This window comes from Molossus molossus, unplaced genomic scaffold (genome assembly GCF_014108415.1).
Source record: "Molossus molossus isolate mMolMol1 unplaced genomic scaffold, mMolMol1.p scaffold_m16_p_5, whole genome shotgun sequence".
NCBI classification, from domain to species: Eukaryota; Metazoa; Chordata; class Mammalia; order Chiroptera; family Molossidae; genus Molossus; species Molossus molossus.
The window spans coordinates 53006600-53032557 of NW_023425388.1; the positions used below are offsets into that span (position 1 = coordinate 53006600).

Genomic DNA, 25958 nt, shown 5'->3' on the forward strand with positions numbered 1-25958 from the left:
CTTAACTTTGAAGAATGAATAGGTATTCTCTAGGCAGAGAAAATACAATGTGGAGTAGTCTGGGCTTGTAGACAACGTAGCTTATGGAAGATGTGAAAGAGAGCTCCGTGACAGCTGGAAGGTGGGGTCCGCGGGGAGAGCAGGGATCGATCCAGAGTTAGCTCATGAAACACTCTACTGCAGGTGAAGGTTCCTACGCCAGAGTCCACTCTTCCCTCCTGCCTCCCCGTGGTCCTCATGGGACCCCCACTCCACATGCAAGTGCGATTTGAGCAGATGTCCTCAGTGACATCCTTCTTCCACTCTTTTGCTTAAAGACTTTCTTTGGCTTTGTTTTCTTAAAAAGCATGTATTAACCATTTTATTTTAACCTACTTTAGAAACTATGAAAACTGCATCTTTTCATCTGGCTTTAAAATAAATACTCTTCTATAAATAATCTTCTCTAAGAAGACACAAAGATCATACATGATGCTTGAAATTCTGCCAGTAGCAGTTTCTGGAATTCCAATTGAAAGGACATAGTAAAGGTTACAAAGTCCCGTATTGTAGCACATGAATCCTTGCAAATCTCAGATGAGCAGTAATCCAGTTGTTTCTGCTATCTATCCAGTAATGGAAACATTGGCCTTTTCCTATTGTTGTGAACATTGATGAACCACGGAGTGATAACATTGCAGAGTTAGAGTTCATCATTGTTTTACAGACAAGAAAACTGCAATCTAGAAAGAAGAGATTGTTTACCCGAGGCTGTACACTGCATGTTGGCAAAGCCAGGGGATAACTCAGTTTTTGTCTAGCAACTTTACCTCTCTGTAGCTACATAATGAATCCATCAGATCCCTGTCTGAAGGATACCAGTGCCACCTCTGTCCCTGTTGAACTCAATGACTCAGGTCCAACTGCATCAGTACTTCAGGTCTGTTTTCTCACCTGTGAAATCAGAGGCCTGGGCTAGGGGAACACTCAGTGCCCTCGTCCCTGACGTTGTAAGAGTCCATCCTTTCTCTAATAGAAGATATGCCACAGGGTCCTACTGGGCCAACTGAAGACCGAAGGGAAAGAGTACAGTGAAAGGAGCCATCCAGACAAGGTTCATGTGCCCTTCACCATTTGCTAGCACAAGCTAACAGTCAGCTGCATTCTTCGAACCTATGTTTTCTGATATTTGGGCATTTCCCAGGGGTCTCACTTCAGGCATATTTTGCACTGTTTTGCCTTTGTAGAAGAAATGTTCAGATTACCTGTCCTTTGGACCGTGATCCCATAGACCATGAAGAATTTCCTTAGAAACTGACTCAACCCTATATACTGTTGATGGTTTTAAGCAAATGAGCTGAATCTTGCGGCCAAGCCTCAGTGCAAACAAAAACATTTTCTGGTCAGGCATTTTCTGGTTTCTTCAACTCCATGACAGACTGCCTTAAAAAAAAAAAAAAGTTAAAACCCACAGAAGAACAAAACACAAGTCCCGAGAAGACAGTTTCCAGCCGCACTAGCTAGATCACCGGGGTAGAAAGGGGCAAGGCCCTCCTCGTCCAGACCATCTTTGTCTCCAGACTCTCATCTGATGTGTTCCTGCTATTTTAACTTCACCACTTTAAAATAAGGGGTGGAGGGAAGAGGTTAATAGTTTCCATGGGTTCAGATGTGCCCAGAGGCGCACTAAGCAATTTCAGAACCCCCAGCAACCGCAGCTGTGAAGAAAGGATGGCGGTGGATTTACCAGTTCATCCTGGGAAAGATCTCTGAGTCAGGGGTATCAGGCAAACATGTAAACAATGTTCCGTCCTTCGTTCTTCTAGCACACATTCATCCTGGGCTTCTTTTGATCCAGGTAGTGTACTAGGTATACTATGGGGCAGAGAAATACATTTTTAAGACATAGTCCCAGCCCTTAAAGAAACCGCAGTCTAGTAGAGGAAATAGACATATGTGCAAATACCACGAATGCAGTGAACACCATAGGAGCTGCAAGCAAACTAAATTAAGTGCTCAGGAAGGGGAGGGACAGAAGCAGTTTATTCCCAATGAGGACATCAAGGAAAGTGTCATTGTGGAGTTGCCTTCTGATCCAGACTGAACGGTCAAAATGGCAAATTGCAGTTAATCCCAGACATTAGCCAGTGCACAGGGGTATGGATGTTTCTCATAGGACTGAACATGTGTGAGCCGTCTGAGACACTAGGGAGGCTGACGGTCAGATACGAAACTAGCTCTTTTTACACTGTGGAGCCATCTACGTTTTTGCTGACAAGAAAATTATTTGGTCACGTCTGTGGTTTGGAAAGGAAACTGGAAGTCACTTTGGGGACAGGGAAGTATTACAGAAAAAGAGAGATGCAAATAAGGAAGCCCATCAGAGACCATTCTGTAGTCGAGACGTTAGCACACTTGTTATCCACGCACAGGCACGTCTTACCTGATGACTATGTAAAAGTCCTCGTGGTGAGAGGACAATTGCTCCTTAATGTCTACATCCAGTTCTGCATCTTTCTAATCAGATCCCCACCCCAGGTTGATTCTAGATTGTAAGGTTAGTGAGTCAGTCTATACATCTCCGTTGGAATATAGCATAGTACATGTGAACCATGGTTGTTTAGTAAGAGAACATGAAATTTTAGGGAAGGATGAGACGTTTACAGCTCATTTCATCTTTCTGAGTCCTGACTCAGTAAACAGTATCCTCCCGAAGGAGGACATGTATTTTTAAAGCTCAGCATATCTTTAAAGCCAGATAGATTAGCTTGCTTAATTGACTTCTCAAAACTGGAACCCCTCTAGGTTCAACATTTCCACGAAGAGTTTCCAATACGAAGCTCAGAGATGGTGTTGGAAGCAGGGCTTTACCTGATCAGAAGCCCCACCGAGTGAGCTGTGACTGGGGTTTGCAGCTGGCATGCTCTGTGTGTCCTGGTTATCAGCCAGACCACTCGCTAAAATGTCAGGATCCTTGGTGACCCCTCTAGGTCTTTGATGATGAAGCAAGTTTTAGAAGTAATCCTGAAGGCTTCTTCTAGTGGAGAACCTGGGTTGGATAGTTCAGGGGTCATCAAATTACAGCATGGACTTTTGTATATAAAACTTTATGAAAACACAACCACGCCCATTTGCTTATGGACTGTCTAGGGCTGCTTCCCACTACAGTGGCAAAATCGTGCTGTTGGAAAAAAGATGGAAATAGTTACCCTGTGGGCCTTTACAGAAAAGTTTGCCATCATCCTGCCTGTAGCGGAAAGGAACAGGGCAGGAGTCAGAAGGCGTGTGTGAAATTCAGCACTTGCCATCTATTACCTGGGTGACCCGAGAAAACCCCCTTGACCCATTTGATTGCACTTCCTTCTCTCTATAATAAAGATTATGAAAGTACGGGCTGTGATGCATCCGAGCCGGTGTGTTCTGTGACCGTGCTCTCATGCTGTGAGTTACTGATGAAGTGAAACGCCTCGAGTCCCAGCCTGTCACTGGCCTTCTTTCTCCCTGCAGAACACCCTGGAGCAGTGCAGCGTGTGCTCCAAGCCCATCATGGAGAGGATCCTCCGAGCCACCGGCAAGGCCTATCATCCTCACTGCTTCACCTGTGTGATGTGCCACCGCAGCCTGGATGGGATCCCTTTCACCGTGGACGCCGGAGGCCTCATCCACTGCATCGAGGACTTCCACAAGTAGGCAATCTGAGCCCCTCCTGCAGCCTGCCAGTCTCTGTCTGTTCTCATTGCCTGGCACCTGGGCCGCTCAGCCTTCTCTCTCCGCACTATCGAGCCTCAGGACTGGATGGGACCTTAGAAAAATGTCCCGATTCCTCTCATGCATCGCAGGAATTGGTATCAGGTGGTCCCCGTGGTCTTGCCCGCCTGGCGCCTGCGTCACAGCTTCCCTGTGGCTTGTTCCTGGCATCTTTGTGTGGCTCTGATTGTGAGCAAGCTCATTCATACCTAGGATTTGTGCTGGAAAGAGGCGGGATCCTGGGCTAGCCCTCCCTGGCCCAAACGTGAACAAGATGTACGACTTGGAACAAATCCCCAGTTTCTCTGAGCTCTTGGACTTGGTCATTAGACCAGAGCCCATCTTCAAACTCTCTAAATGCAACAGCCCGGGATTCTCTCTAGAGTCCGGGGTTCTCTCTAGGTCCTGCCACTCTCCAGACAGGAAATCATGGGGCACAGACACAGAGGACGACTTGGTCCTCAGTGAGGCAAGCCTCTCACATACTCAGGGGCAGCTTAATACTTTGGTCAGCACATTCATACCGGCCCCTCACCTCTTCTCCCACCTGGTCTTCGCTTCCGCGGGATATTTTTTAATAAAATGAATGAATGCAGAACTGTGCAGTCTTTTGAGAAGGACTAGAAAGTAGAGCCTCAAGGTCAAGGGCACTTACTCATGGGCCTGGAAAAAGATGTCCTCACTTCCTCAATTCTTTCATCACAGGTCTCTCTTTCGTTTATTACAGCTTGGGTTTTCATGAAAATTGCACGGTGTTTCTGTTTTGCTTGTTTTCACTTGACCACTTTGTTAGTTGGTTACTCGGTTGGTCGCATTTCTGAACGTATTTTTAGGAACCGTACGAAAGCTGAGATGTGATTTGTAGACAGGGACACAGAGGCTTTCTAGACGATGTTTGCTGGGCACTGGCTTTCCAGCCTGAGGCTCAGAGAGACGGCGTGAGCTGGTGGGGCCCGCCAGCTCGGGAATCCGTTCTAGGGCCCCCAGATGTGCAGTCTTGTGGGTTCTCACCGCTCTGTTGACTGTCAACAACCAGGAGGTATTTGCCACAAGCAGCTGGGGGACCTGAGACTCATAGTTTAAAAATGAATTCTCCGACCACTTTCTAAGTAGCAAAGAAAGTGAAAACCTCACCCACAGACGCGAGGCCGAATGAATTAAAAAGCCCCAGAGGCAGAAATGCTCCACCTGAATGAGACGAGGAAGGGCTGCTTTGAAAGGGCAGGCAGAGCATACACCCTCTTCACGTTGTTGATATTTTTAGCTTGTAATTACACGTGGAAAAAGAAAACCTGCATCTATTTAAGGGAACTGAAAAGATACCAATGGGGAGTATGTTCCTGTTCCCTGCTTCTCTCCTTTCTTAGACTTACCCCAATCCAGGAAAGACTGATAGATCTAATCAGAGCACACGTTTCTGTGGCTGAAAAAGAATGATATATTACGCCCTCGATTAAAACAGGAAATCAGTTCTGACAAATGTAAGTTTATCTTTCATCTTTGCATTTATCTTTCATTTCTAGAAGTGGGAAACATAATTAGAGACTTGCAACTGGTGACGTAAGAGTGTGCCTGAATGTCCCAGAAAAGCAGATTTGAGCAACTGAAAAGGAAAATAATCTCAAGCCCCCAGTGTCTCCCCACCACCCACCACCACGAATTCAGTGGCATGTTAAAACACAAATTATTTTTAAAAAATAATGTCTGTATGATTAGCAAGTATTTAGGAAGGGAAAGCTCTCCCCATTCCTCAAAGAAAAATATGAGAAAATTTTACAGAACTCTGTCTTGAGCCTTGAAACTACTGGGACACAAGGCAGCTGAGACGTCCAGCCCAGGGTGATACACAAGACGAAGGAGCGAGTAGTCTTAGGGGAGTGCACCTCCTTCTGCAAACAGTGTTTTGGGGACTTGTTTTTGGTCAGTCTGAACTGGGCTCCCATTGTGAGCTTTTCGGAAATGTATTTTAATTCAATTCAACCTCTCTACAAAGAGCTTTCTGTGTGCTCATTACGGTACTAAGTAGTGCGAAAGGAGAGAGATACAAGGGGAGAAATTGCATAGGTTGGAATTGCACAGATACCGAGGGAAATGCCTCTGTCAGCAAGGAGCTGGTCAGGAGGAGGGTGTGGAATATGTGATATCGGGCAGGAAGGGCTCACAGCCAGGAGAGAGGCAGAGGCAAAGCTGGAGCCACAGTCAGAAGAGATCACTTGGTGCTGGGCTCTGAACAGGCTTCTGAAAGCAGAACTTCAAGAGGGTTTTAAGTGGGAAACACGGAGATTCCTGGCAGAAAGGACAGCCCAGGCAATAAATAAGGGAACGGCGTTAGGAAAGGCTTCTCTACGTCAAGGAAGATTTGCTTGGCTCCAACTAGAGCAGCCTAGGAGAAGACATTCCCAGGAGATAGAAGGGGCCCACGAGAAAGGATTTATTTTGCCTGCGTACAGTCCTGTCTTTTTAACCAGGGCTGCCCAAACTGCAGTGTGCTTACAAGCCATTGGGGGATCTTATTAAACTGCGGATTCTAATTGAGGAGGTCCTGGGTGGGCCCTAGGGTTCTGCATTTCTTAGAAGCACCCAGGTGGTCTTGGATTGCTCTTTGAGTAACAAACTTCTGAAATACTATTTTTGAGGCCTTGTTAATGGGTCATTATTCCCTATGTAACCACCTTCAGTCAAGGCTGGCGCAAGCCCTCCAGCCTATTAGGTGGGAACTCTTTCCCATATTGGCATTTCAGAGGACTACTGAAGACTCAGTCCTGGGCAGACTGACTGTATCTCCCCCAAACACACACACACACACACACACACACTTTCCCATTTCAACCAAAAGACCATCTTTCAAGGCACAACTTAATTGCCATCTCCCTGAGAAGCTTCCTCTGATCTCAATCTCTGCTTATCCCCATGTTTCAATTTATATCCCCTTCTGGCTGTAGATAGCGCTCAACATAGTCTGGCTAGTAATAAAAAACACACATGCATGCACACATACACCCCTCCTAAAAAGGGACTGCCTTAAATGACTTTTGCAGTATGACAGGATATGTATATATAAATTAATAGAACAAGTGCAGAAACAGGTAGAACTCTCTCACCTGTCTGATTGCCGGAATCCTAATTTACATCTGTATGCCCAGTGCCCATACAGTGAGCCCAGAAAAGCAAGCCTATTTAACTGACCCTTTCATTGTGTGGAGCTTTTATTCCACGATCTGGGCTTTCTTATCATGAGCCATGTACTTGCTCGTCAACGCCCATTTGTTGATTGCCAGGAATGTGCCAGGACACAGGATGATCAAGACCATCTTTCCCTGAGCCTTGGCTCCTGTGGCTGCAAAGTAAAAATGATAGAAGTAGCTCCTCATCACCTTTCTGTCGGTAGAAAATAAGGTCAAGTGCCTAACAGGGCTTGGCACGTAATAAGCACTCAATAAATGGTCGCTATTTTAGCCATCAAAGTGTTATCAAATTTATTTTTATTATTATTATCGTCTGCTCACTGAGCTGAACCTTGAAATAGACCACCTGGGATTGTGAACAATCCTTGAAATATTGGTCGAGGAACACTGTGGGGACTGTGGAAACCACTTCCTGTCTCTCCACTTACTTCTCATCGTAGAAATGCGGCCACTTGGGAGGAAGGAATCGTTACTCAGCAAGAATACAGTTTATGCCCTGGCTGGTTTGGCTCAGCGGTTAGAGCGTAGGCCTGCGGTCCAGAGAGACCCAGGTTTGGTTCCCACTAAGGATACGTACCTCGGTTGTGGTTTGTCCCCGGCCCTGGATGAGTCATGAGGGTGGCAACCACTCGACGTGTCCCTTTCACATCAATGTTTCTCTCTCTCTCTCTCCCTCCTACTCTATCTGAACAAAAAAAAAGAAAGGAAAAATGTCCTTAGGTGAGGAAAAAAAAAAAAGAATACAGTTTATGCCTTTCCAAAGAGGAACCACCTTGAAATGGAACATGAAGGCCCAAGTAACATGTTTATTTAGAGATAAATATGGCAGATACTTCATTTCATTAGATATAGCCTGGATTTCTGCTGTCTGCTCCAGTCACCATGGTTGTTTTGAGGAACTCAGAGATGGAGAAAATCCTGTCTTATGGAAGGTCACGTTTAGTGGTCGCCAAAGATATGCAAATAATTCCTACTATAATAAGCATATGCAATGAAATATTCTAGAGCAAGTAACCCTGCTTAGGGAAATTGGGTAAAGCTCATGGATACAGTGATGGGCAAGACATACTTCTGACCTCACAGGAAACTTCGCAGTTGATTCTAGAAACCTGCACATATCACTGCTGGTGACCCAGATTCAAAAATAATCAGATAGTCCAAAGCAATTTTTTTTTTTTATTTGCCACCAAGTATAAACTTCTTGCATTAAATACCAATTATAACAACTCTGATTACTGCCGCAGTTGTACCATGGTCCTTTTAATTTTTCTTTCATAGCAATCAATTGATCTGCTGCTTAATTCATATTTATTTAGATTGCAGCCATACAGATGTCTTTTGGGTGCTGCCAGGAAAATTAATATGTACATATAGAGTATAATCTATGTAAAAATGCTTTGACAACCATAAAGTGCTCTGCAAAGTATTAGATTACGATCATTATTTCTTTGTAAGTCCCACCACAAATAAATTAATTTTAACATCATCAACCTTAAAACCATTACCATGAGTAAACAAAGTTGCACAGTCTGCTTTTCATTTTTTTAATCTTTTCACTTCTTATCTATGCCTATTGCAAATCATGTCTCATTTCATGCCTTAACAAATGACACCTCTAATCTCCAGGAGATACGGATGGCTATATGGTCTATATTTGCATCTTATTAATCTGTTATGGAAGAAAAATGTTAGGTTTATAATCATAGTAAGGAATATTAAGAAATTAAGAAGTATTAAAATTCCTCACCAACAGTTAACCACAAAATCACACACATTTGTGTATGTAAGTGTCAGTATATATGTGTTCACACACACTTCCCTTTCGAAAGTGCTAAAATTCTTTAAAGAATAAAGAACTTAACGTTTTAACTTTCTTTTTTCCAAACAGAAGTTTAACACGACCAGAATGTGAAAAGTACAGACTTGTCCATAGTCTGGTGTGAAGACTATGTAAACTCACTAACCTCTGCTATTTTGATAAATAGTCATTTGAAGTTTAATACCTAGAATTCAAGACACATTTCAAAGAAAGAGGTTCTAGTAAGGGGTAATGAGGCAAAGTTCCCAGGCTCGGAACGGTTAGGTCAGGCCTAGGAAACAGGCAAAAGTCTAGAAGCAAATGCCCGAGACAAGTAGAGACCTCCAGGACTTATATTCTCCCCTCTGGTGATCCTGCCCAGGCCCAGGGTTCGTGTTTGACATCTGTGCACAGGTGAACTCCATGCCACGCAGCACATGGCCCAGCGCTCCTAGGTGGTCTCATGCACTCACTCCCCCACCTCGTCCAGTATCATAATATGTATGATCTATGAGGACCTCAGTAGTCACCGGTCTAACTCCCTTGTTTTAGAGCTGACGAAGCAGATCCAGAGAAAGAAAATGACTTGCTCAAGGTCACAGAATGGTAGATCAGATGTTTTCTCGGTTTACACCTTTTATTCTTTTATTTCTCTCTTTATGCCTTATCTCTTTGGCATTGTCTATGCTCAGTATCTAACCAAAACAATTTCTCCACTTTCAGGAAATTTGCCCCCCGATGTTCTGTGTGCAAGGAGCCTATCATGCCAGCCCCTGGCCAGGAGGAGACCGTTCGGATTGTAGCTCTGGATCGTGACTTCCATGTTCACTGCTACCGGTGTGAGGTCTGTGGTCTGCACCCCCAAACCAAGGGCAGGCATTGGGAGGCCCATGCGAGCCAGGTGTCCACAAACATAGCGATTATTAAATCTGGGGCGGCCCTGAGTGCCTGTGTTCACAGGACTTGGGTTTTAGATCTGACATGGGCATTTAATGCTAATGATGTTGGATAAGTGACTTTACCCCTCCCCCCCCAATTTCCACACCTGTAATGAGGACTCATTCTTATCTTTCCCAAATATGGCTGTGTGACTAAATTCAAATTTGCATATTAAAGGACCCTGGAAATCGCAAAGTGCTAAGTTAACGGGAAAAGTTATTGCTGCCGTTATTATTGTTGTTGCTATTGCTACGCTGTATCTTTAACTTTGTCTCTGATACTCCTGTGGGACAGAGATGCCATGGTCACTCACTGAGAAGGATAAGTGGTGGTTCCTTTCAGAGGGGTTGGGACTTCGTGTTCAGCCTCCTGGAGTTCGCCAGCACTGACTGAGCACCTCCCAGAGGCCAGGCGACTGCTAGGGGCTGCAGGAGGGTCATGCACCAGGCGCCATGGGAATAGATCCTCACAGCAGCTGTAATCCAGGCTTCTTGCCCCAGGGACATGTCGTCGTGTATACAGCAAAGGGCAGCCAGTCTTTCCCCTATTATCTAGGTCTCAAAAGGCCGCCACGTTCAGAACATGATTTTGAAACATTTTCTTATCCTGGTTCTGTAAACTCCCCAGACCTCCTCTTTTGGAGCAATTTTCCTACTTTCTAGCTCTCCTGAGGACAGCGGTTTGCAGCGGCCTCTGCTATCTGAGTTAGCTCACCCAGCCCCACTAAGGAGCCCTCCCCAGACCCAGACGCTCCGGGGACCGCTCCCAGCCCGCTCGCTGCCTGAGCTGTGACTGGGCGCCTGTTTTACCCACCGGGCTGGGTGTCGTCCTCGGACCCGCCGCGGCCTTAACGTGAGAAAACAACCAACTTTTACGTAAGCTTTTATGACTAAAAATGAACAACAGTGTCCAGCCATCACCTTTAAAATTGACCTGAACTGTAAATGTATAAGAGCTGGTGGATAATTTAGAGCTCCTTTTCCAGATGGGGAAACTGAGGCTCTAAGAAGTAAGGGTTCCCGACATTTCTCCCACACACGCCAGTGGGCTTTGACTTTTAAAGGGTTTTTTATACTAACAGTTGCATAGAATGTACCTTTCCTCCTTCCAGATTAAATGGCAGCTGAACAACTTCCATTTGCTTTAAAATGCTGAGAATTTCTTTAGGAACAATACTGTAGAATGGGAGAAACGTGGACTTAGAAGAGAGGACACCGTTGTTCTGGCCACTGCATCACACTGGACAGACAAATCACTTCCCTCTCTGCTCCTCACCCCCTTCTCTAAAATGAGGGGTTGCAGGGGATGCCCCCTCTGACTCCTTTTGGCTCTGAGATTCGAGGCATTGCTAGTCCCAACACTGTGGTTGCCTCTGGGCTCTTCAGAGTGCCCGGGCGACTGTAGATGTTACTTCATTAAATGCTTTAAACTGCATCCTTTTTAAAATGTCCTTCTTGCTCTCTGTTGTGCTGAAGAGGCTGGCTCTGCTGCTCAGTTTCTTGCATGCCTATAGAGCTGCAAAACACTTGCTCGTCCGTTTTGGTAAAGCCTCCCTTTCTGTGGAGCCCAACTAGTGCCTTGTGCTGCTGCTGTCGCATTCTCGGCGACACCCTGTTTGAACCTAAATCTCATGATTTGCCAAATGCAGACGCCTTATGACCTCCTTGCTGTCCTGGTAGACAGCAGAGGCGGGGCATGCAGCAGCCGTGGCATTTTCAAAGTGAAGTTAGCGAGGGCACGCACCTCTAGAGGAAGCATGACTTTTTTTTTCCCTAAAGAAACTTCAGTTTTTTCCCAAAGTAAGGGCCAACATTTAACTGTTATTTAACACTTTCTGAAATGAACCCTCAGAGGTGCTACCAACAATATGATTATTTACTGGTAGGTAGCTCTTTGCATTTTTTCCCCAAGTACGTTCATAGCCACTATCTTCTTTGATCCTCCCAACAGCTTGGTAAGGTAGGAAATGCAGGGATTGTTTTAATTAAGAGGGGCAGTCACCCTTACCCACAGTGACACAGTCAGTGTCCGAACCAGGAGGGCCATCTCTCAGTCCAGCATTCACCCTCCATTGTGATGTCTCCTTTACAAGGCACAACAAACCTTACTCTCCACAAACCTTAGGATTTTATTTGTGCTACAATGGGGCTAAGTATGCAGAGCCCATTGGTGGTCCTTCTCTTCGTCGGGAGCCACTAGAGCTTTGCTTTTGCCCAGAAATGGCCAAGAAATTCCTTCTGAGGGATCCTTAAACTGATGATAAAAGGTAACAATAAATGAGTGGTTAAGGATCTGTTTTATCATCTCTTGTTCTTGCTATTGTCATTTGGGTTAGGGAACAAAGCTTCCATTTGAGACCCCAGAGGTTTGGATTCTTCTCTTCCTGAACCTGTATTTCCTATTTAATTGAGGAGGGTTAAATAACCCTTAGGAGGGTTATTTTACCATGTTTATATATATGTCTTTAATATCTAATGCAATTGTATTCCAGACACACTGTTTACTGGGGGTGGGTTGGAAGGGCGTGGTGGTATGTGCAGTAGGAAGATACGTGGCCACCTTCTGGAGGCCTTGAATGGGAAGCTGAAGAATTTGATCTTCACCTGTGTAGTTTCCATGTTCACTTACATCATTTCCATCTGGCTTTGCTCTCCTAGGATTGCGGTGGTCTCCTGTCTGAGGGAGATAACCAAGGCTGCTACCCTTTGGATGGACACATCCTCTGCAAGACCTGCAACTCTGCCCGCATCAGAGTGCTGACCGCCAAGGCCAGCACCGACCTTTAAGCTCAGTGGCCTGTTCAGCGGGTTAGTAGGTGGCACTGAAAAGAATGAAACACCAACAATCAAGTAATCCTTCCACGCAATAGGAGGAGAGAAGAAAGGCATTCAAGCTATGGGATGGTCTCTGTTCTTCATGTAGTAGTAACCTTTCTGTAGAAACACATAGATTATGAGATTTTTAAAAACATGCTTGCCAACTACACATTTCACATTTAATTATGTAGGACCTTGATGGGCCTTTGTTCCCAAGGACTTCCACATTTTTGCACGGATTATGCTCCATCCCATTCACTTCTGCATTCCTGTAACCTTTAATCCCTGTGTTTGTCTCACTTTTCATCTGGTTGAATGGCTTTTTTTAGCGTGGGATTTGCTGTCACACAGATTTCCCTGGGCAAGTCTGCCAACTCACAGGTGCTTTTAGGCTTGAAGTCTCTCCATCCTATCATGTCCACGTCGCCTGTGATCACAGAGCAGAGCCATTCTTTCTTTGTGTACTGAAACGTATATGTTTTTGTTGCTATAAACTGGTCATGTCTCTTGGGGGGAAACATATGCCACTTATATGTTAGGCTATAAAGAATTTAAGCTGTAAGTCACATAGGTTCAAACAAGCCCAAATTTGTAAACATCTAAATCAAGATCTATAATGACCAGTTGTCAGGGCTCATTTGAAAACAGATATTAGTGAAAGAGATCGAAACATCAGTCTTTTTCTAAAGAAATTGCAGGTGAGATATGCTGGAAAGAGCATTTTGGGAGTATGTTTGAAAAGCCCATTATTATCCTACAATATCATCTTACCATGTCCCTTTTCCGTACTGCCTGGACACAGTGCAGACAAACTTGGTTGTCCCTTGAATATAACATTTTCTATATTGCGCCACTTTTCATATCAGAAATGTTGGGGTTTTTCCTAATGTTAAACATGACTACCAAAATTGACTTTGTCTTTGGTGAATGATAGCTTTAACGAGCAGTTCAATACCCCTCTCCCCAGGCCCAGGTCCTTTTTTTCCTGATAATTGCAAATCAGGGCACACAAGATAAAATTGTGTAGTTTTGTTTGGTTTACTTTAAAAAGACAGGAAAACTTGAAAAGATTGTGAAGCTGCAGTTTCATTATTCTCTTAATGCTTCTGCAACTCAAATTACATATTACAGGAGACATTTTCATACCATCGATGTGACATTTACACCATACTTGCAAAGACAATCACTGAAAAAAAAAACTGCCTTTCTGAGCTAAAAATACGCAGAGTCTCTGCCTGGGATCTTTATTCAAACTCTCCTGGGCAGTGAATTGCTGGCTTGTCAGCTGCAGAACCGTTTCACTCGGTTCTAAGTTGTTTCTTTGAAGAAGAGACACCTACCTTAATAATGGCAGGTTGCCGATTTTTAAACTAATTAAGTATTTCGGATTGCGATTTCTTAAACCTTTCTTCAAATCCTCCACAAATATATACTTTTAAATTATGAAGTATTTTAAATATACACAAAAGTATAAATAATAATATAATGAATCCTTATATATGTAACATCCAGTTTAAGAAATCAAATATAGTTACCTTCCCCTGTGTACCCTCCCTGATTCCACAAGTAGAGTTTTTCATAATTATAAAGTGATAGTTTTTTAATCTGACTCTCCTTAATTTTTATTTTTAACACCCAGAAGAGAAATGAAAAAAATTATTTTTGCATGTTTTGAATCAGAACCCATGCCTCAGGAACGCTAATTAAATTTATTTTACTTTAGTAAGAATCATCATAGCAATGGTTTCTTTTCTTCTTCTTTTTTTTTTTTTCAATAAGAAATTCTTAAGCCTGTGCTCACTATAGCTCATCTGAGTTGATCTGTGGCTCATTGGCTTTGGTCGCCAAACAGTTTTGTTGTAGAACCACGGAAGTGGTAGCTTTCTAAAGTTCTAAAGTGTGGGGTTTTTACCAGTCCCTCTTCTTACCTTCCTGCTCTTTGACCTTAAATGTACCATAATGTGAAATGCAACGGGATTCGCCTTGGTCAGCATGTGAGTTTCAGGAGACAATGGCGACCGTATCTCCGAATTTCTGTCTTTCCGATGAAAGACCAGACCATGCTGATGGCCTCAAGGGCACTCACCGTTAGACAATCCGGGAGATAACAGAATCTGTTTGAATCACTTCAGTAACCTTAGTTTCCATGATATGCTTGGGGAAAACTGTCTTTAGGCCAAAAGCAAAGAGCCCAATTTATTGAGAGATGGATTTTATCTCTTGAATAGCAGTCATATTATTATAGACTTTGCCAAAAATGGAAGAATTTATGAAATATTTATACTATGAAATGCAATAACATTCTACTTGTTTGTTACATTTAAGTCCTTATGTAACTGAATGTTTACAAGCCAAAAAAAAAAAGTTATAAGAAAATAGTCACAGACCCCCCACTGTGGCGTTGCCAGTGTACTGCTTGGTTACAATCTTTATAGTGCGTTTTTAATCACGTAACCTCAGAGTATCTTTACCAAAGATTTTTAAAGCAAATCTTTTTTAATATAGACTTATTATACTTTTATATAATAATGAATGTGCACACATACATATGCAGAAATATTTAGACTTAGATTTTTTTTTCTTTCACAAGGTATATAGTAAGGAAAGGATCCTACAATATTTTATTCCAGGATTTCTGAAACATATGATTTATATTGCTTTCTTGTCTTTTCTATTAATCATTTGGTTAAACAATGCCAAATCACTCTTTACTGTTTTAGTTCCATGTAATGTTGCCTGTAACAGAGATTGAAAGATCATATTACCTTAATGATTATAATTCTATTGTCTTTTGATATCGTATCTTAATTGTTGACATTTAAATTCATAATGTCAAATAATAGAAAAAGTCATAGAGTCTATTAGAGGAAGTTGGTAAATAATATACCAGTTTTAAAATTTTGTCAAGAACACACATATTTGGTAATTCTGTATAACATGAGAGACACGGAAAAAGGAAAAAAACCCACTCTGTCATGGGCTCTGCAGATCATTTCAAAATCATATTTGTTTGTTGCCTGAATCTGGAGATGTATAGACTCCTCAGTGTGGAGTCCTGTGTGCAAAGTTACCTTTAACATTTAAAAAGAAGTCACGGCTCCAGCATAAGGCACAAAGGCTTTAAGATGCTGGAAATCTCTGCAGCGCAAAGATGTGGGTTCTTTTTCTTGTCATTAACAAATTCTTTCTGTTGGAGCAACTTCTGTGATCAAAATGACTTCATTGGGTTTATGCTGATTAATGCAGTGGAGTGGTCAACCCTGTCATTGTTTTCTCACTATGAAAGATCCTTCAGAGATGCTTATGATGATGTTTCAAGTATATAGAACTCTAACTACGTTTAAACAAGTATTTTTATTTTGGTCCAGAGGAAGAAAGAGAAAGATCACTTCTACCATGAGGCTATAGTAGAGGGTTTTATGGAATATAGAGAGGACTCTGAAAACACAACTTCCCACAGTTTTCCTAGTTAGTAAAAATCCTGTTTAATGTGAACCATCCAGGAATAACAGTGTTATTTCTATTTGATATGATTTGGGCTTCTCTTGTCAAATCTGTGTCTGCTGCCCCCTGATCCCTCTGTTATCAAGTTCTGAAGGGTGTTGAGGAAATTACGGCAGCTGCTAGGAAGATCAGGGAAACACTGATGTAACCTCACAGCCTCTCAGCATTCCTTTTGGCTTAGAAAGGCTTTCTTTCCATATACATTTCTAGAAATATTGCTATACTACCTTAGTATTTCACATTTGTAGTTTAAACAAGCGATTGTCCATCTGTTGCCTAGAGCTACAGTACATGTGTGTTATGAAATACGACAGCATGTTCCATACCCTGCTTTAGCCATCTGTAGAAAACCAGTAGACTGAAAAAGATATACCTCTGTGAATGTTCCTCGAGTCCCTTCCTGAGATTGCTCTTTTGATGCACTTTCATGGGGATAATCAGAGAGCAACATATGCATGTGCCTTATTTTAAAAGAATCGTTACACTACTATGGATACTCTTCTGAAGCATCTATAACATGAATAGGAATCCCCAAATCTCAAAGATAGACTCATCAGTAAAGTCCAACAAAATCCAGAGAGGTCTGAACTCTTTATCTTAAACTCTTCCAATAGTATTTCTTTTCTCTTTTATGTCTTGGAAGTACCTTATTGATTCCTGAATTAGAGAAACATTCTTAACAGCCACAGTGTGATGTATCAGATATTGTTGGTGATTATGTTTGGTCTCACTCTGGTTTCAGTCAGATAATGAAGACAAGACTTCATGTTGAACCTTTAAGAGCCATTCAGCACGTCTGCTTTATTTTTAATTGCCATAGGTTTTTTTTGGTTTGGGTGTTGTTTAATTTAACAGTGGACAGAACAAGTTGAGAATTTTAGTTCTGAGTCATTACAGTGCAACCAGGAACATTTCAGGTCAGGTCATTTACTTGACAGATAACTAGAATGAAGTTTTTCTCATAAGGCTGTTATTTGGTTAGCATATAATTTTAAATATTTAAAAGATTATCTGATTAAAGCTCTGCAACTTGAGAATTCTTAATCCCTCCTTCTATCCCTTTTCTCCCTCCTTCCTTTCTCACCTTCTCTCCTCTCTTTCCCATCATACCTGCTCATTCTATCTTGCTTCAACTTTTCATAAATAAATCAGTGCATTACTGTCCTTATGCTATTATGATCATAATAAGGGAAGAAGGCTACCACAAAATACATGTGACATCCATAAACCCTTTCTTTAAAAGGGCATATTTTCCATATTGTGTTGATTTGCAAAATGAGATGAGATAATAGAGTCTTCGGGTTTTATTTTAATGAGTTTATATCAGGGACTCAGATCATGGAGTTCCTGGTAAATTCATTTATGACCACCCTCTTTCTCTCAGCTAAATACAAAGTGACCTTTCTAAGACTGGGTGAAGATTATTTTTCTTTTTAATCCACAGCATTTCTGACCAACAAAACAATGATATTTTTAGTGGTTGCATGTTATTTTATTCCACTGGAACTTGATAATGTTTCTTAAGGCAAGGGAAAACTATTCTCCTTCGCATTTTGCCCACGATGTGATATCAAACCTCAGTCGTTGAATCACAGTAATTTGCAAGAGGCAGGTCGGCACCTGAGTTATTCCTAGAGCACATGCTGCAGGCCTGGAGTCTGTTTATAAAAGCAACCCGAGGACGAGCCTTGGTCTGTCACTGAATTATTTTGTTAAAATTTGGGTCTGAGATTCTTTGAATTCTGGCTAATCCCGATAAAAGTATGCCCTCAGAATCCTTTCGTATGTTTGTTTGGAAAACTTAAAATTCCAGGACTGTATTTCCATTTTTGGTTTCTGTCCACATTTTCATTTTCTGCACATTTTCACAAGGTTGACATTGATTTTCCTTTTGGGGAGGGCCACATATGGGGGGAGAAAAACATAATACATATTTAATTCAATACGCAAATGAAATTGTCAAGGATTAATGAAAAGTCCCAGTCAGTATGTTTTGATACACAGACAGATTTTTGTTTGTTAGTTTTTGTATTTTTAAACCTGTCTCCAAGAAGAGTGGGATTCAGGAGGAGAAAGGGGGATTTGAGAGGAGAGGCCGTCTACAATTAAAATGATGGCAACACAGCTCTTGGATAGAGTAACTCTGAGAATTTTATAGGTGTTTTAGGGATCAGCAATCACAGCCCCTTAAGAAGGGAAAATATGTGTGTTTTCAGTTAATGAGGTATTTAAAAATCACCATGGCTGCTGCTAGGGTCCGTGGTGTGGCCATAACTGCACTAGAAATTTCACGATGCATGACCTCTCATCCCCTCCGATCGGGGCTTAGCTCGCCTCCTTCTGAGAGATGGTGATGCATATTCTGACACATGCTAGGCCAGCTTCACTAGACACCAAGCATCTCGGCAGGTTAGAGGTCTTTGTATTCACACAATGTTTTATCCCTCTCCAGTGAACTTACCTGGGGAGCACAGAAAGTAGGATTTTTTCTGGTCTGTTCTGGTCTGTGGTTGTCTTGTTCAAATCTAATCATCGACGTTCTGTACTGTCTTGCCTAACATCTATACTATAATTGATTTGTACTTGTTTTCTCTCTTTAGTGGCAAACACAGAAAAGGAAGTATAAAATGACATATTTTTCCTTCAATATAGAAAGGAAGGACACTTATTCCTTTCTCTGTTTTACTTTCCTGGCCCCTGTGCCAAAAAGTCGTGACTTTATTTTAGTTATTCAACATTCAAGTAGTTATTTGGGGGAAAAGTGTAGAAGATACATTTTTACTCAACTCAGTGACATTTCCCCTTTGAAGTTGCAAAAAATTACTAAAATCTTTGCTCTTTGTTCTGATTATTTAATGCACAGCAGTCTCTAACCACACTAATAAATATCTCTACGTCCAGCCTTTATAAAACAAAAATTAACACTCTATAAGCAAAAACATACACTAGAGAGGAGGAAACCCTACAGCTAATTCCTCTGTTAAACTTTAAGATGCTTGCATTAATACTTCCCTACTGTATGTCTTTGTTAATTTTTCCAAGGTTCCCACCCATTTGGGGGCAAGAGACAACTTCATTCACCTAACTCTGGTAGACATTTACCTAATATACCCAAATGTAAGCCTTATTAAGCATCCATAAATGCATTGCCAACTTGGCACTGAACACAGCTTCTAATTCATTTCTCAACCCCAGGAATACAATGATCTATCAAGAATAAGACAGGTGTCTCTGTCATCTTGTATACTCCACCAGTGCAGAGGGCTGAAACTGACCCTAAATACCAGTGTGGTTCCTAGACCCTTAGGAACATCATGACCTTTAGAATCATGGCCCTTTAAGGATTTGAATCTCCTTTGTTATTTTACTGACATATCACCCCACGTCTTAGACCTGTGGTACTGTTCACAGAAGTCCATTCTACCATCAGGGCAGCTCTTTTTACAAAAGTTCTTCCTCATGTTGAGCAAAAATCTGACTCTGGTCTACACAAAACCAATCTAATATTTAAATCTTTGCCTCTAGGTCGGATATCAATAACTCTTTCAATGTTCCCTCATGTATTGACATGATGTCAAGGCCAATTACCTTTCTGCTTTTCCTTTGAACGGCTGGACCAACAAGTATTTCTAATTTTGTTTCAATCTACTCAGCGAAACATAGAAATCACCTTGGTTCCGGCCAGGTAAAAATACTTTCTCTAGGGTTGAAAGTAAATGGAATTTGAATCACCAAAATGAAACTGATGCTCAACGTGAAAATTTCCCCCAAGGACTCAAACCCAGGAGAGAGAATGCTAGATCAGGATAGATTGCCCACGTTTTCAAAACCTGATGTCTCATGCTGGTTTGATGTTGCCAAAATCAAAATCATTCTGAAAACAAGAAGCGAGCTACTTGGTAAATGTTCATCAAGTCTCTTCAACCCTTTCCTTTTTTCCTGTCTTTTTAAGAGTGAGACATTGCTTGTTGATGGTTCTATACTGAATATGCAGAAGGCTCCTGGATGCTTTATAGGTTCAACACAAACCTTTCCTGGCGATTTGCTTTGAGGGGCACATGAATTCTTCTGTGTTCCAATGTTTATACCCAGAGTAGACCAGCTTTTCTACATGATCGATTAGGAACTATCGTTAGGAGTCCGGATCTTTTCTTTACACATGTCCTTCTACTATCTTTATACCTTACTCATTTCTTTAATGTAATCACTGTGAGAGAATCAGCCCTGAGTACCTCAGCTGCCGTGAGATCATGCAGGTTCCATTGGCGCTCTGTGGGAAGGAATACAGTGTCAGGAAGGGCAATTCTTCCCTGTGACATCAGTGAAGCGCCACAGAGGAGTGGAATTTGGTAAGAAATCTTGAATTGATGCACTGACGGACAGGAAGAGTACTTAATGCACCAGAAGCAGCAGGAAAGCAGGGGCCGTCTTCAGAGAAGACGAACACGGGTTCTGGGACTTCTTTAACAAGAAAAAGGTCTCCAGGTATGCAGGGTCAGTGGAAAGGGAGAGGCATAGAGGAAGCCTAATTCAATTTTCATTTGCTTTTTTTTTTTTTTATTTCTTCATAATTGAAAGATAGGATGAGTTGCCAAAAGGTAACACAACACATACAGTACACACAGAAAGCTCGGTTTATAACATGAAATGTACATTCTGACTGGCCCGCAGCCATAGACTTCACTCTTGCAGCAAACACACCTGTCTTCTGAACCCCTACACAAAGATAAGCAAGGCACCCCTATTTTCCTCTTGCTTTTAGGTGCACAATTAGAAAGGACCCCAGCCACCTATTCCATTTGGTATTGAAATTCCCTTACATACTTATTGCTAAGTGACCATGCAGACTCTGCTTAAACATCACCTGTGTCAGTGAGCTCATCACTTCTTAACGTCTTCCATCTCCTCCGTCCACTCTCTTCCAGCTCACCCCCAACGCTACCGGAACCAGCCTTCGGCTTATGTTCTCCTTGGTGCCACACAGAATTCGTCTTCAGCACAAAATGAAATGTTGCTTCCTCCCTCCACTTTCATTTAAATACATCTTTTGTTTTTGGCAACACATTTCTTTAAAAAAAAAACAAAAAAAAAAAAACAGCTTTGATTTTTAGCTGACGATCATTAAAAATCTTCTTTAAACATCCTTAAAAGTAGTGAAATATCTTATGAGGATCAGGTTGAGAGCTTATGAGTTTTCTGTTGTTTACTTTTTTACTCAAAAGACAACTGTTCTGTCAGTTGTCATGTAGCTTTGTGCCTGTGCCCAGTAACCAGGCCACGAACAGCACACTCTAGTCACCTGGCCTGCTGAAAATGACCTTAAAACGTTGGGAAATGTCAGTGTGTGATCCCCACTTCTCACAAGGAAGAATTCAAAAGCAAAAGACAGTGGTTCTGTAAAAACTCATTACTTCCGGCCAGTCCTGTGCGAAAGGAAATTATTCTCGGGGAAAGGGCTTATATTATGTTATGGTTTTATGTAGAAAGGTATACATTTTTCTATTACTGCTCTGGGTCACTATTTAGTTTCAACAGCATTTCCCGGCCTAAGGGAGAGAGGCTTGGGCCTCTTCCAGGCCTGTTTGAATTAGACCCTGTCGGCAGAACCTGTCGGCAGTCTCCTGGGCAGGACCTGGGGGTGGCTTTCTGAGCTCTAAAATAACAATTCCTGAGAGAGCTTACAAACGTCTTTCGCACACGAAACCGCCCCAGGAGGAAGGTTATTAATAGCCCTATCCTAGAGGAGAAGGCTGAGGCTCAGGAGCATTAAGTGACTTGCCAAGAGCGATACAGCTGGTAAGTGGCGGATCTGGGGATGTGACGCTCCAGTCTTCAAGTCCAGGGTTCTCCTCGCTGGCCACTCTCAGGGCACCAAATGCCAGGGCGCAGAGTATGCTTCTCACAGACCGCAGTACGATCTCAGGCTTGAGGACATGCGCACAGACCACTGCGCTCTCGGGGGGCAAACCCAGGTGTGCGCCGATGGAGACCCTTCAGAGCTGGCTGCTTAGCGCGTCGCCTCGTGGGAAACGACTGGGTGTTCTGTCCCATCGGCAGGGGAGGAAGACGACGAGGAAAGGCCACCGTGAAGAACGAACGGCTGTGATGCTGAAACACACTGCGCAAATGTCCCCGGAGACCACGGGTTTGCTTTACATTAACTGAAAACTCTCTGGGACTGTGAGGTTCCGAATATCCACCGAGATCCTTTCGTTCAGAATTCAGTGGGGTGCACAGGTGACTTGATCCTTAAGAAAAGTGTCTCTCCTGTGGGCTGCAACGTGCGCCCCACGGAGGGAAAGACTGCTGTATATAAACAGTGCATGTGATTCTCTCCATTCACCGTCGTGAGGCCCACCAAGTGTATGGCATTGCGTCAGGCTTTTCCAGACCAGCCGGCCAACCCATGACCTGCACCTGTCTGTGACCAAAGACCAGGGGACTGATTGCGCCTCCGAGATTCGGCCTTTGCCGTTGGGCAGACCGGGCTCCACGCGCATGCTGTCACCGGGACTTGGGTGCTGTGTGTTTCCAGGACACCCACGGGGAAACCTCTGTGGCATTCTGGACGCTGCCCTACACGGCAGTTCCGCAACTGGCCGTTCTTTCTTTCCACCTGCACCGCTCAGGAAGCTGTGCCTCTTGATGTACGCTCTTGGGTTGTCATTTCATCCCACTTCTTCCTTAGAGCTGTTTGGCTTTTGGTGAAAATCTGTGACTCTGATCGGAAACTATTCTTTCTTCATCTAAGTGAAATCTACTGCAGGAAATGATCTTACCTAAAAAGCTTTCTAGGCACTTTCCCTCCCTAGAGTCTATCATCCATCAAGCCTGTCTCATCATCTTTCTACTTATTCCCAGGGATTATTGAGGCCGCGTTAAATAACAAATGGCTTTGCACCTCTTTCCAATCTTCACACCTGGTAAATACAGGAGGGGCCAGCCGGGCCGGCAGAGCAGTAACCTTGGCTAAGATGGCAACATTCAGAGTCTGGAAAGGGGCATCGTTTTCTGTGAAGTTTGGTAAATGCTTTGGCTGATGGACTGGAAAACAATTCTTGTAGGATAGACAGAACACTGCCACCAGGAGTGGATGACTAGAAGAAGTGTTTTTGAGAACTTTGCAGAATTGTACGTCTGAGAGGAGACTCGCCTGGATGGAACCTGTGACATCGTCCTAGAGGCCGTAACAGGACAGTGAGTCAGGGAATATGCAAAAGCAGCCCTTTAAAAAGAATAATAAAAGGAGCCACCAATCCTGATTTATCTTCTCATAATGTAAAGAAAATTATTGATAAAAACTGTTCTTCCTCCATTCTACGCAATCTAGCCCCCCGTGTTTGGGGAGATACAATTGTGCTATCTTTGAGACACACCCCACGCAGGAGTATGCACACACACTTTCACACAACATGCATGCACAAACATCTTCCAAGAAAGCTGATCCTGCAAAAAAAAAAAAAAAAAGGAAATCTTATTTTCAAACACTTGGGTTTCCAGGCCAGAAAATTAATAATTCCTAGACTTGACCCATTTTTTTTATTTTTTTATTTTTTGTGGCTGCCAAAAGGAAAAGGAAAAGTTATTTAAACTTTGTATGGATCCAATTATCTCTTAAAATATTCCAAAGCAATTTGAGATGAGGGTGGAAACCAAGGTATTTCTCTCCTGCTTGATTCGCTTTTTATATTTTTATCTGTTGGGAAAAGGTAAGGAACTATTCTTGGGCCATTGTTGCATTGCCACTCTGTACAGGGTCTGCTCCGCTGCACACTGGAGCATAGCATTAATAGTTGCTTTCTTGGCTCCATTTCCCCCATCAAGAGAGAGTAAATATTAAGTCTTTGTGTCTTTCTTTGCCAAATGATTTAACTCCATTTCTGAACTAGTTTAGAAAGTGCAAAATAAGGAGAGCTAGTTGTTCATGGATACCTTTCTTCTCATTTCTTTTTCTCTGTGGGTGATGGCTGATGGTCACTAAGTAATAATAATAAACCAGAAGTAAAAGACTTATGAAAGTTCTTATAAAAAAAATCCATAAATCATGAAATCCTCATAAGCCTAGCCAGGTTATGATGAATCCACCAATGTGTTTTATTCCTTCAAACATAGACATTGAGAGGGAAAGGGATTTTTATAATTTCAATGCCAACCATAGGAATGACTTTATATTTTATCTTTCAAACAGTAAAAGATGAGTTGATGTGCGGGCAGTGTCTGCATTTTACTAATTCTGTATACCCTCTGCTTAGTTTTTAGATGAATACAAAGTACACCAACATACGAGGGAAATGCCACCAAGAGTTAAAATGCCCTACACCTCCCTTACCAGGTAGCAACTTGAAACTGGTGTAGACGATGCCAGCCTTCTAACTCAGACGAGGTGCATTCTTGGTGAAAAAGATGTAGAACCCTGGAAACCAGACCTTGTCACCAATAGCATATAATGAAGTGACTGCAAACTCATTTTTAAACTACTTTCTTTGACTACCCATTTATTCTCTTGGGAAAGCCTGGTGGGCAAATTATCCAAGAATTATTCCCTTATTAAACAAAGTCAGAATATGTCCCCCCGAAAAACCTGAAGTATGCCTTCATTCCTTTTCCAGAAACATATCAAAGAGCAAATAGAATTAGAGATGACACTGGATAGCCTGATGCTTTCGCATGAGTGAGACCATCTTGCGAGTTCATGTGCCTTCGGTGAAATTTCAACCCAGATGCAGAACTTGTACGGAGCTTTTACGTCATCTATGCCAGGATTCACTTTGACTTTCTGTTTTTTTTCAACTTCACCTTTATCATTAGTGCAACAGATCTAGGGCTCTCTCTAGTGGGAATATGTGCCGCCATGAGATGCACCCAAAAGGGGAAGGAGAAAGCTCTCTGAGTGGCAGAGCTGCGCCGTGAAAAAGACAAGACGTGGGGGTGCAGAGCCTGGGGACAGTCATCTCCTCTGAGCCACACACGCTTCAATCTCATGGCTCTGTCCCCGGCTTTTCTCCTTCTGTGCCATCACCTTGGAGAAAAACGATGGCACCTTCTCCAAGTCTGCCTTTTAACAGCTACCGTTGAGCTGGCAAGACTTCCCCAGCTCCGAATATAGCCATTTGCCGACTCCGGCCTCTGCGAGACTGACTCAAATCTGTGATCTTCTGTTCAGCATACACATCAGCAAAGTGAGAAGATGAGCCCTAAATATAGGCTCTATTAACTTCACTTTTAGATTTACTGCCTTCAAAAAGTGCCTATTCTGAGAAACAGAAACGTGATTCCTCCATATGTATGTACACACGCCACCCAGAGCCCTACTGTGCGGCCCGAATCCACACCGTCCGCAGGAGTCGGTGCTGAGGCGGGAGGAGTCGCTCGTTTCCAATATCCCTCTCGAGCGGCACCGTGAAATGGGCCGCAAACACGTTCCCTGAGCATTCCTTGCTGATACAGCCACTTTATATTTATATCCCACTGGCTCGTGGCATATTGCTGAGGTTTCTTGTACTCTGCTTCAAGGGAATATATGCTTTATGCAATGGGGCATTTAGTCAGGGTGGGGGGTGGAAATCGTTGATGAGCTAGAGCCAGGGCCTGTGTTAGGATATGTGTCATGTGTATGTTTTATAAACTAAGCGTCGCCGGGTTGAGAATGTCAGCACATTTCTTCAGCTCTCATCTCTCAGGCTAACATCGGCGGAAACTACAGAGAAAGCCTGGGCTGCGAGGGCTGCAGGCTCGCGGTGCCAAATGTCCTTGGCACAGCCTTTGAGCATCTTTCCTCTGACTCCGAAACCAGTAGCACGTGTCCCTTAATGGCTTCTGTTTTCATAGTTTTGTCGCTGACATTATAACCCGCGGAGCCGCCGCACAGCTGTGGCAGCAGGAGAGGGTCCAGGTAGATGGGACAAGGTAGACGGTGCACGAGATTTTGGAAAAGGGTTAAGGGAGGACGTGCTCCCGAAAAAGATCTTTCTCAGTGTGTCGTCTGACTCA

General features: G+C 42.9%; 1 protein-coding gene across 9 annotated transcripts in view; it reads left to right on the plus strand.

Moving 5' to 3' along the window:
• The window catches only part of LOC118617124 (LIM domain containing preferred translocation partner in lipoma), a 635781-nt gene extending 621737 nt beyond the window's left edge, over positions 1–14044 (plus strand). For all 9 annotated transcript variants that reach the window (XM_036242751.1, XM_036242755.1, XM_036242758.1 and 6 more), the window contains 3 exons: positions 3487–3665; positions 9433–9553; positions 12306–14044. In XM_036242751.1, the coding sequence (XP_036098644.1) occupies positions 3487–3665; positions 9433–9553; positions 12306–12434 (429 nt within the window). In that variant the 3' untranslated portion in view covers positions 12435–14044. The remainder of the gene's footprint in view (positions 1–3486; positions 3666–9432; positions 9554–12305) is intronic.
• The last annotated feature ends 11914 nt before the right edge of the window (positions 14045–25958 follow it).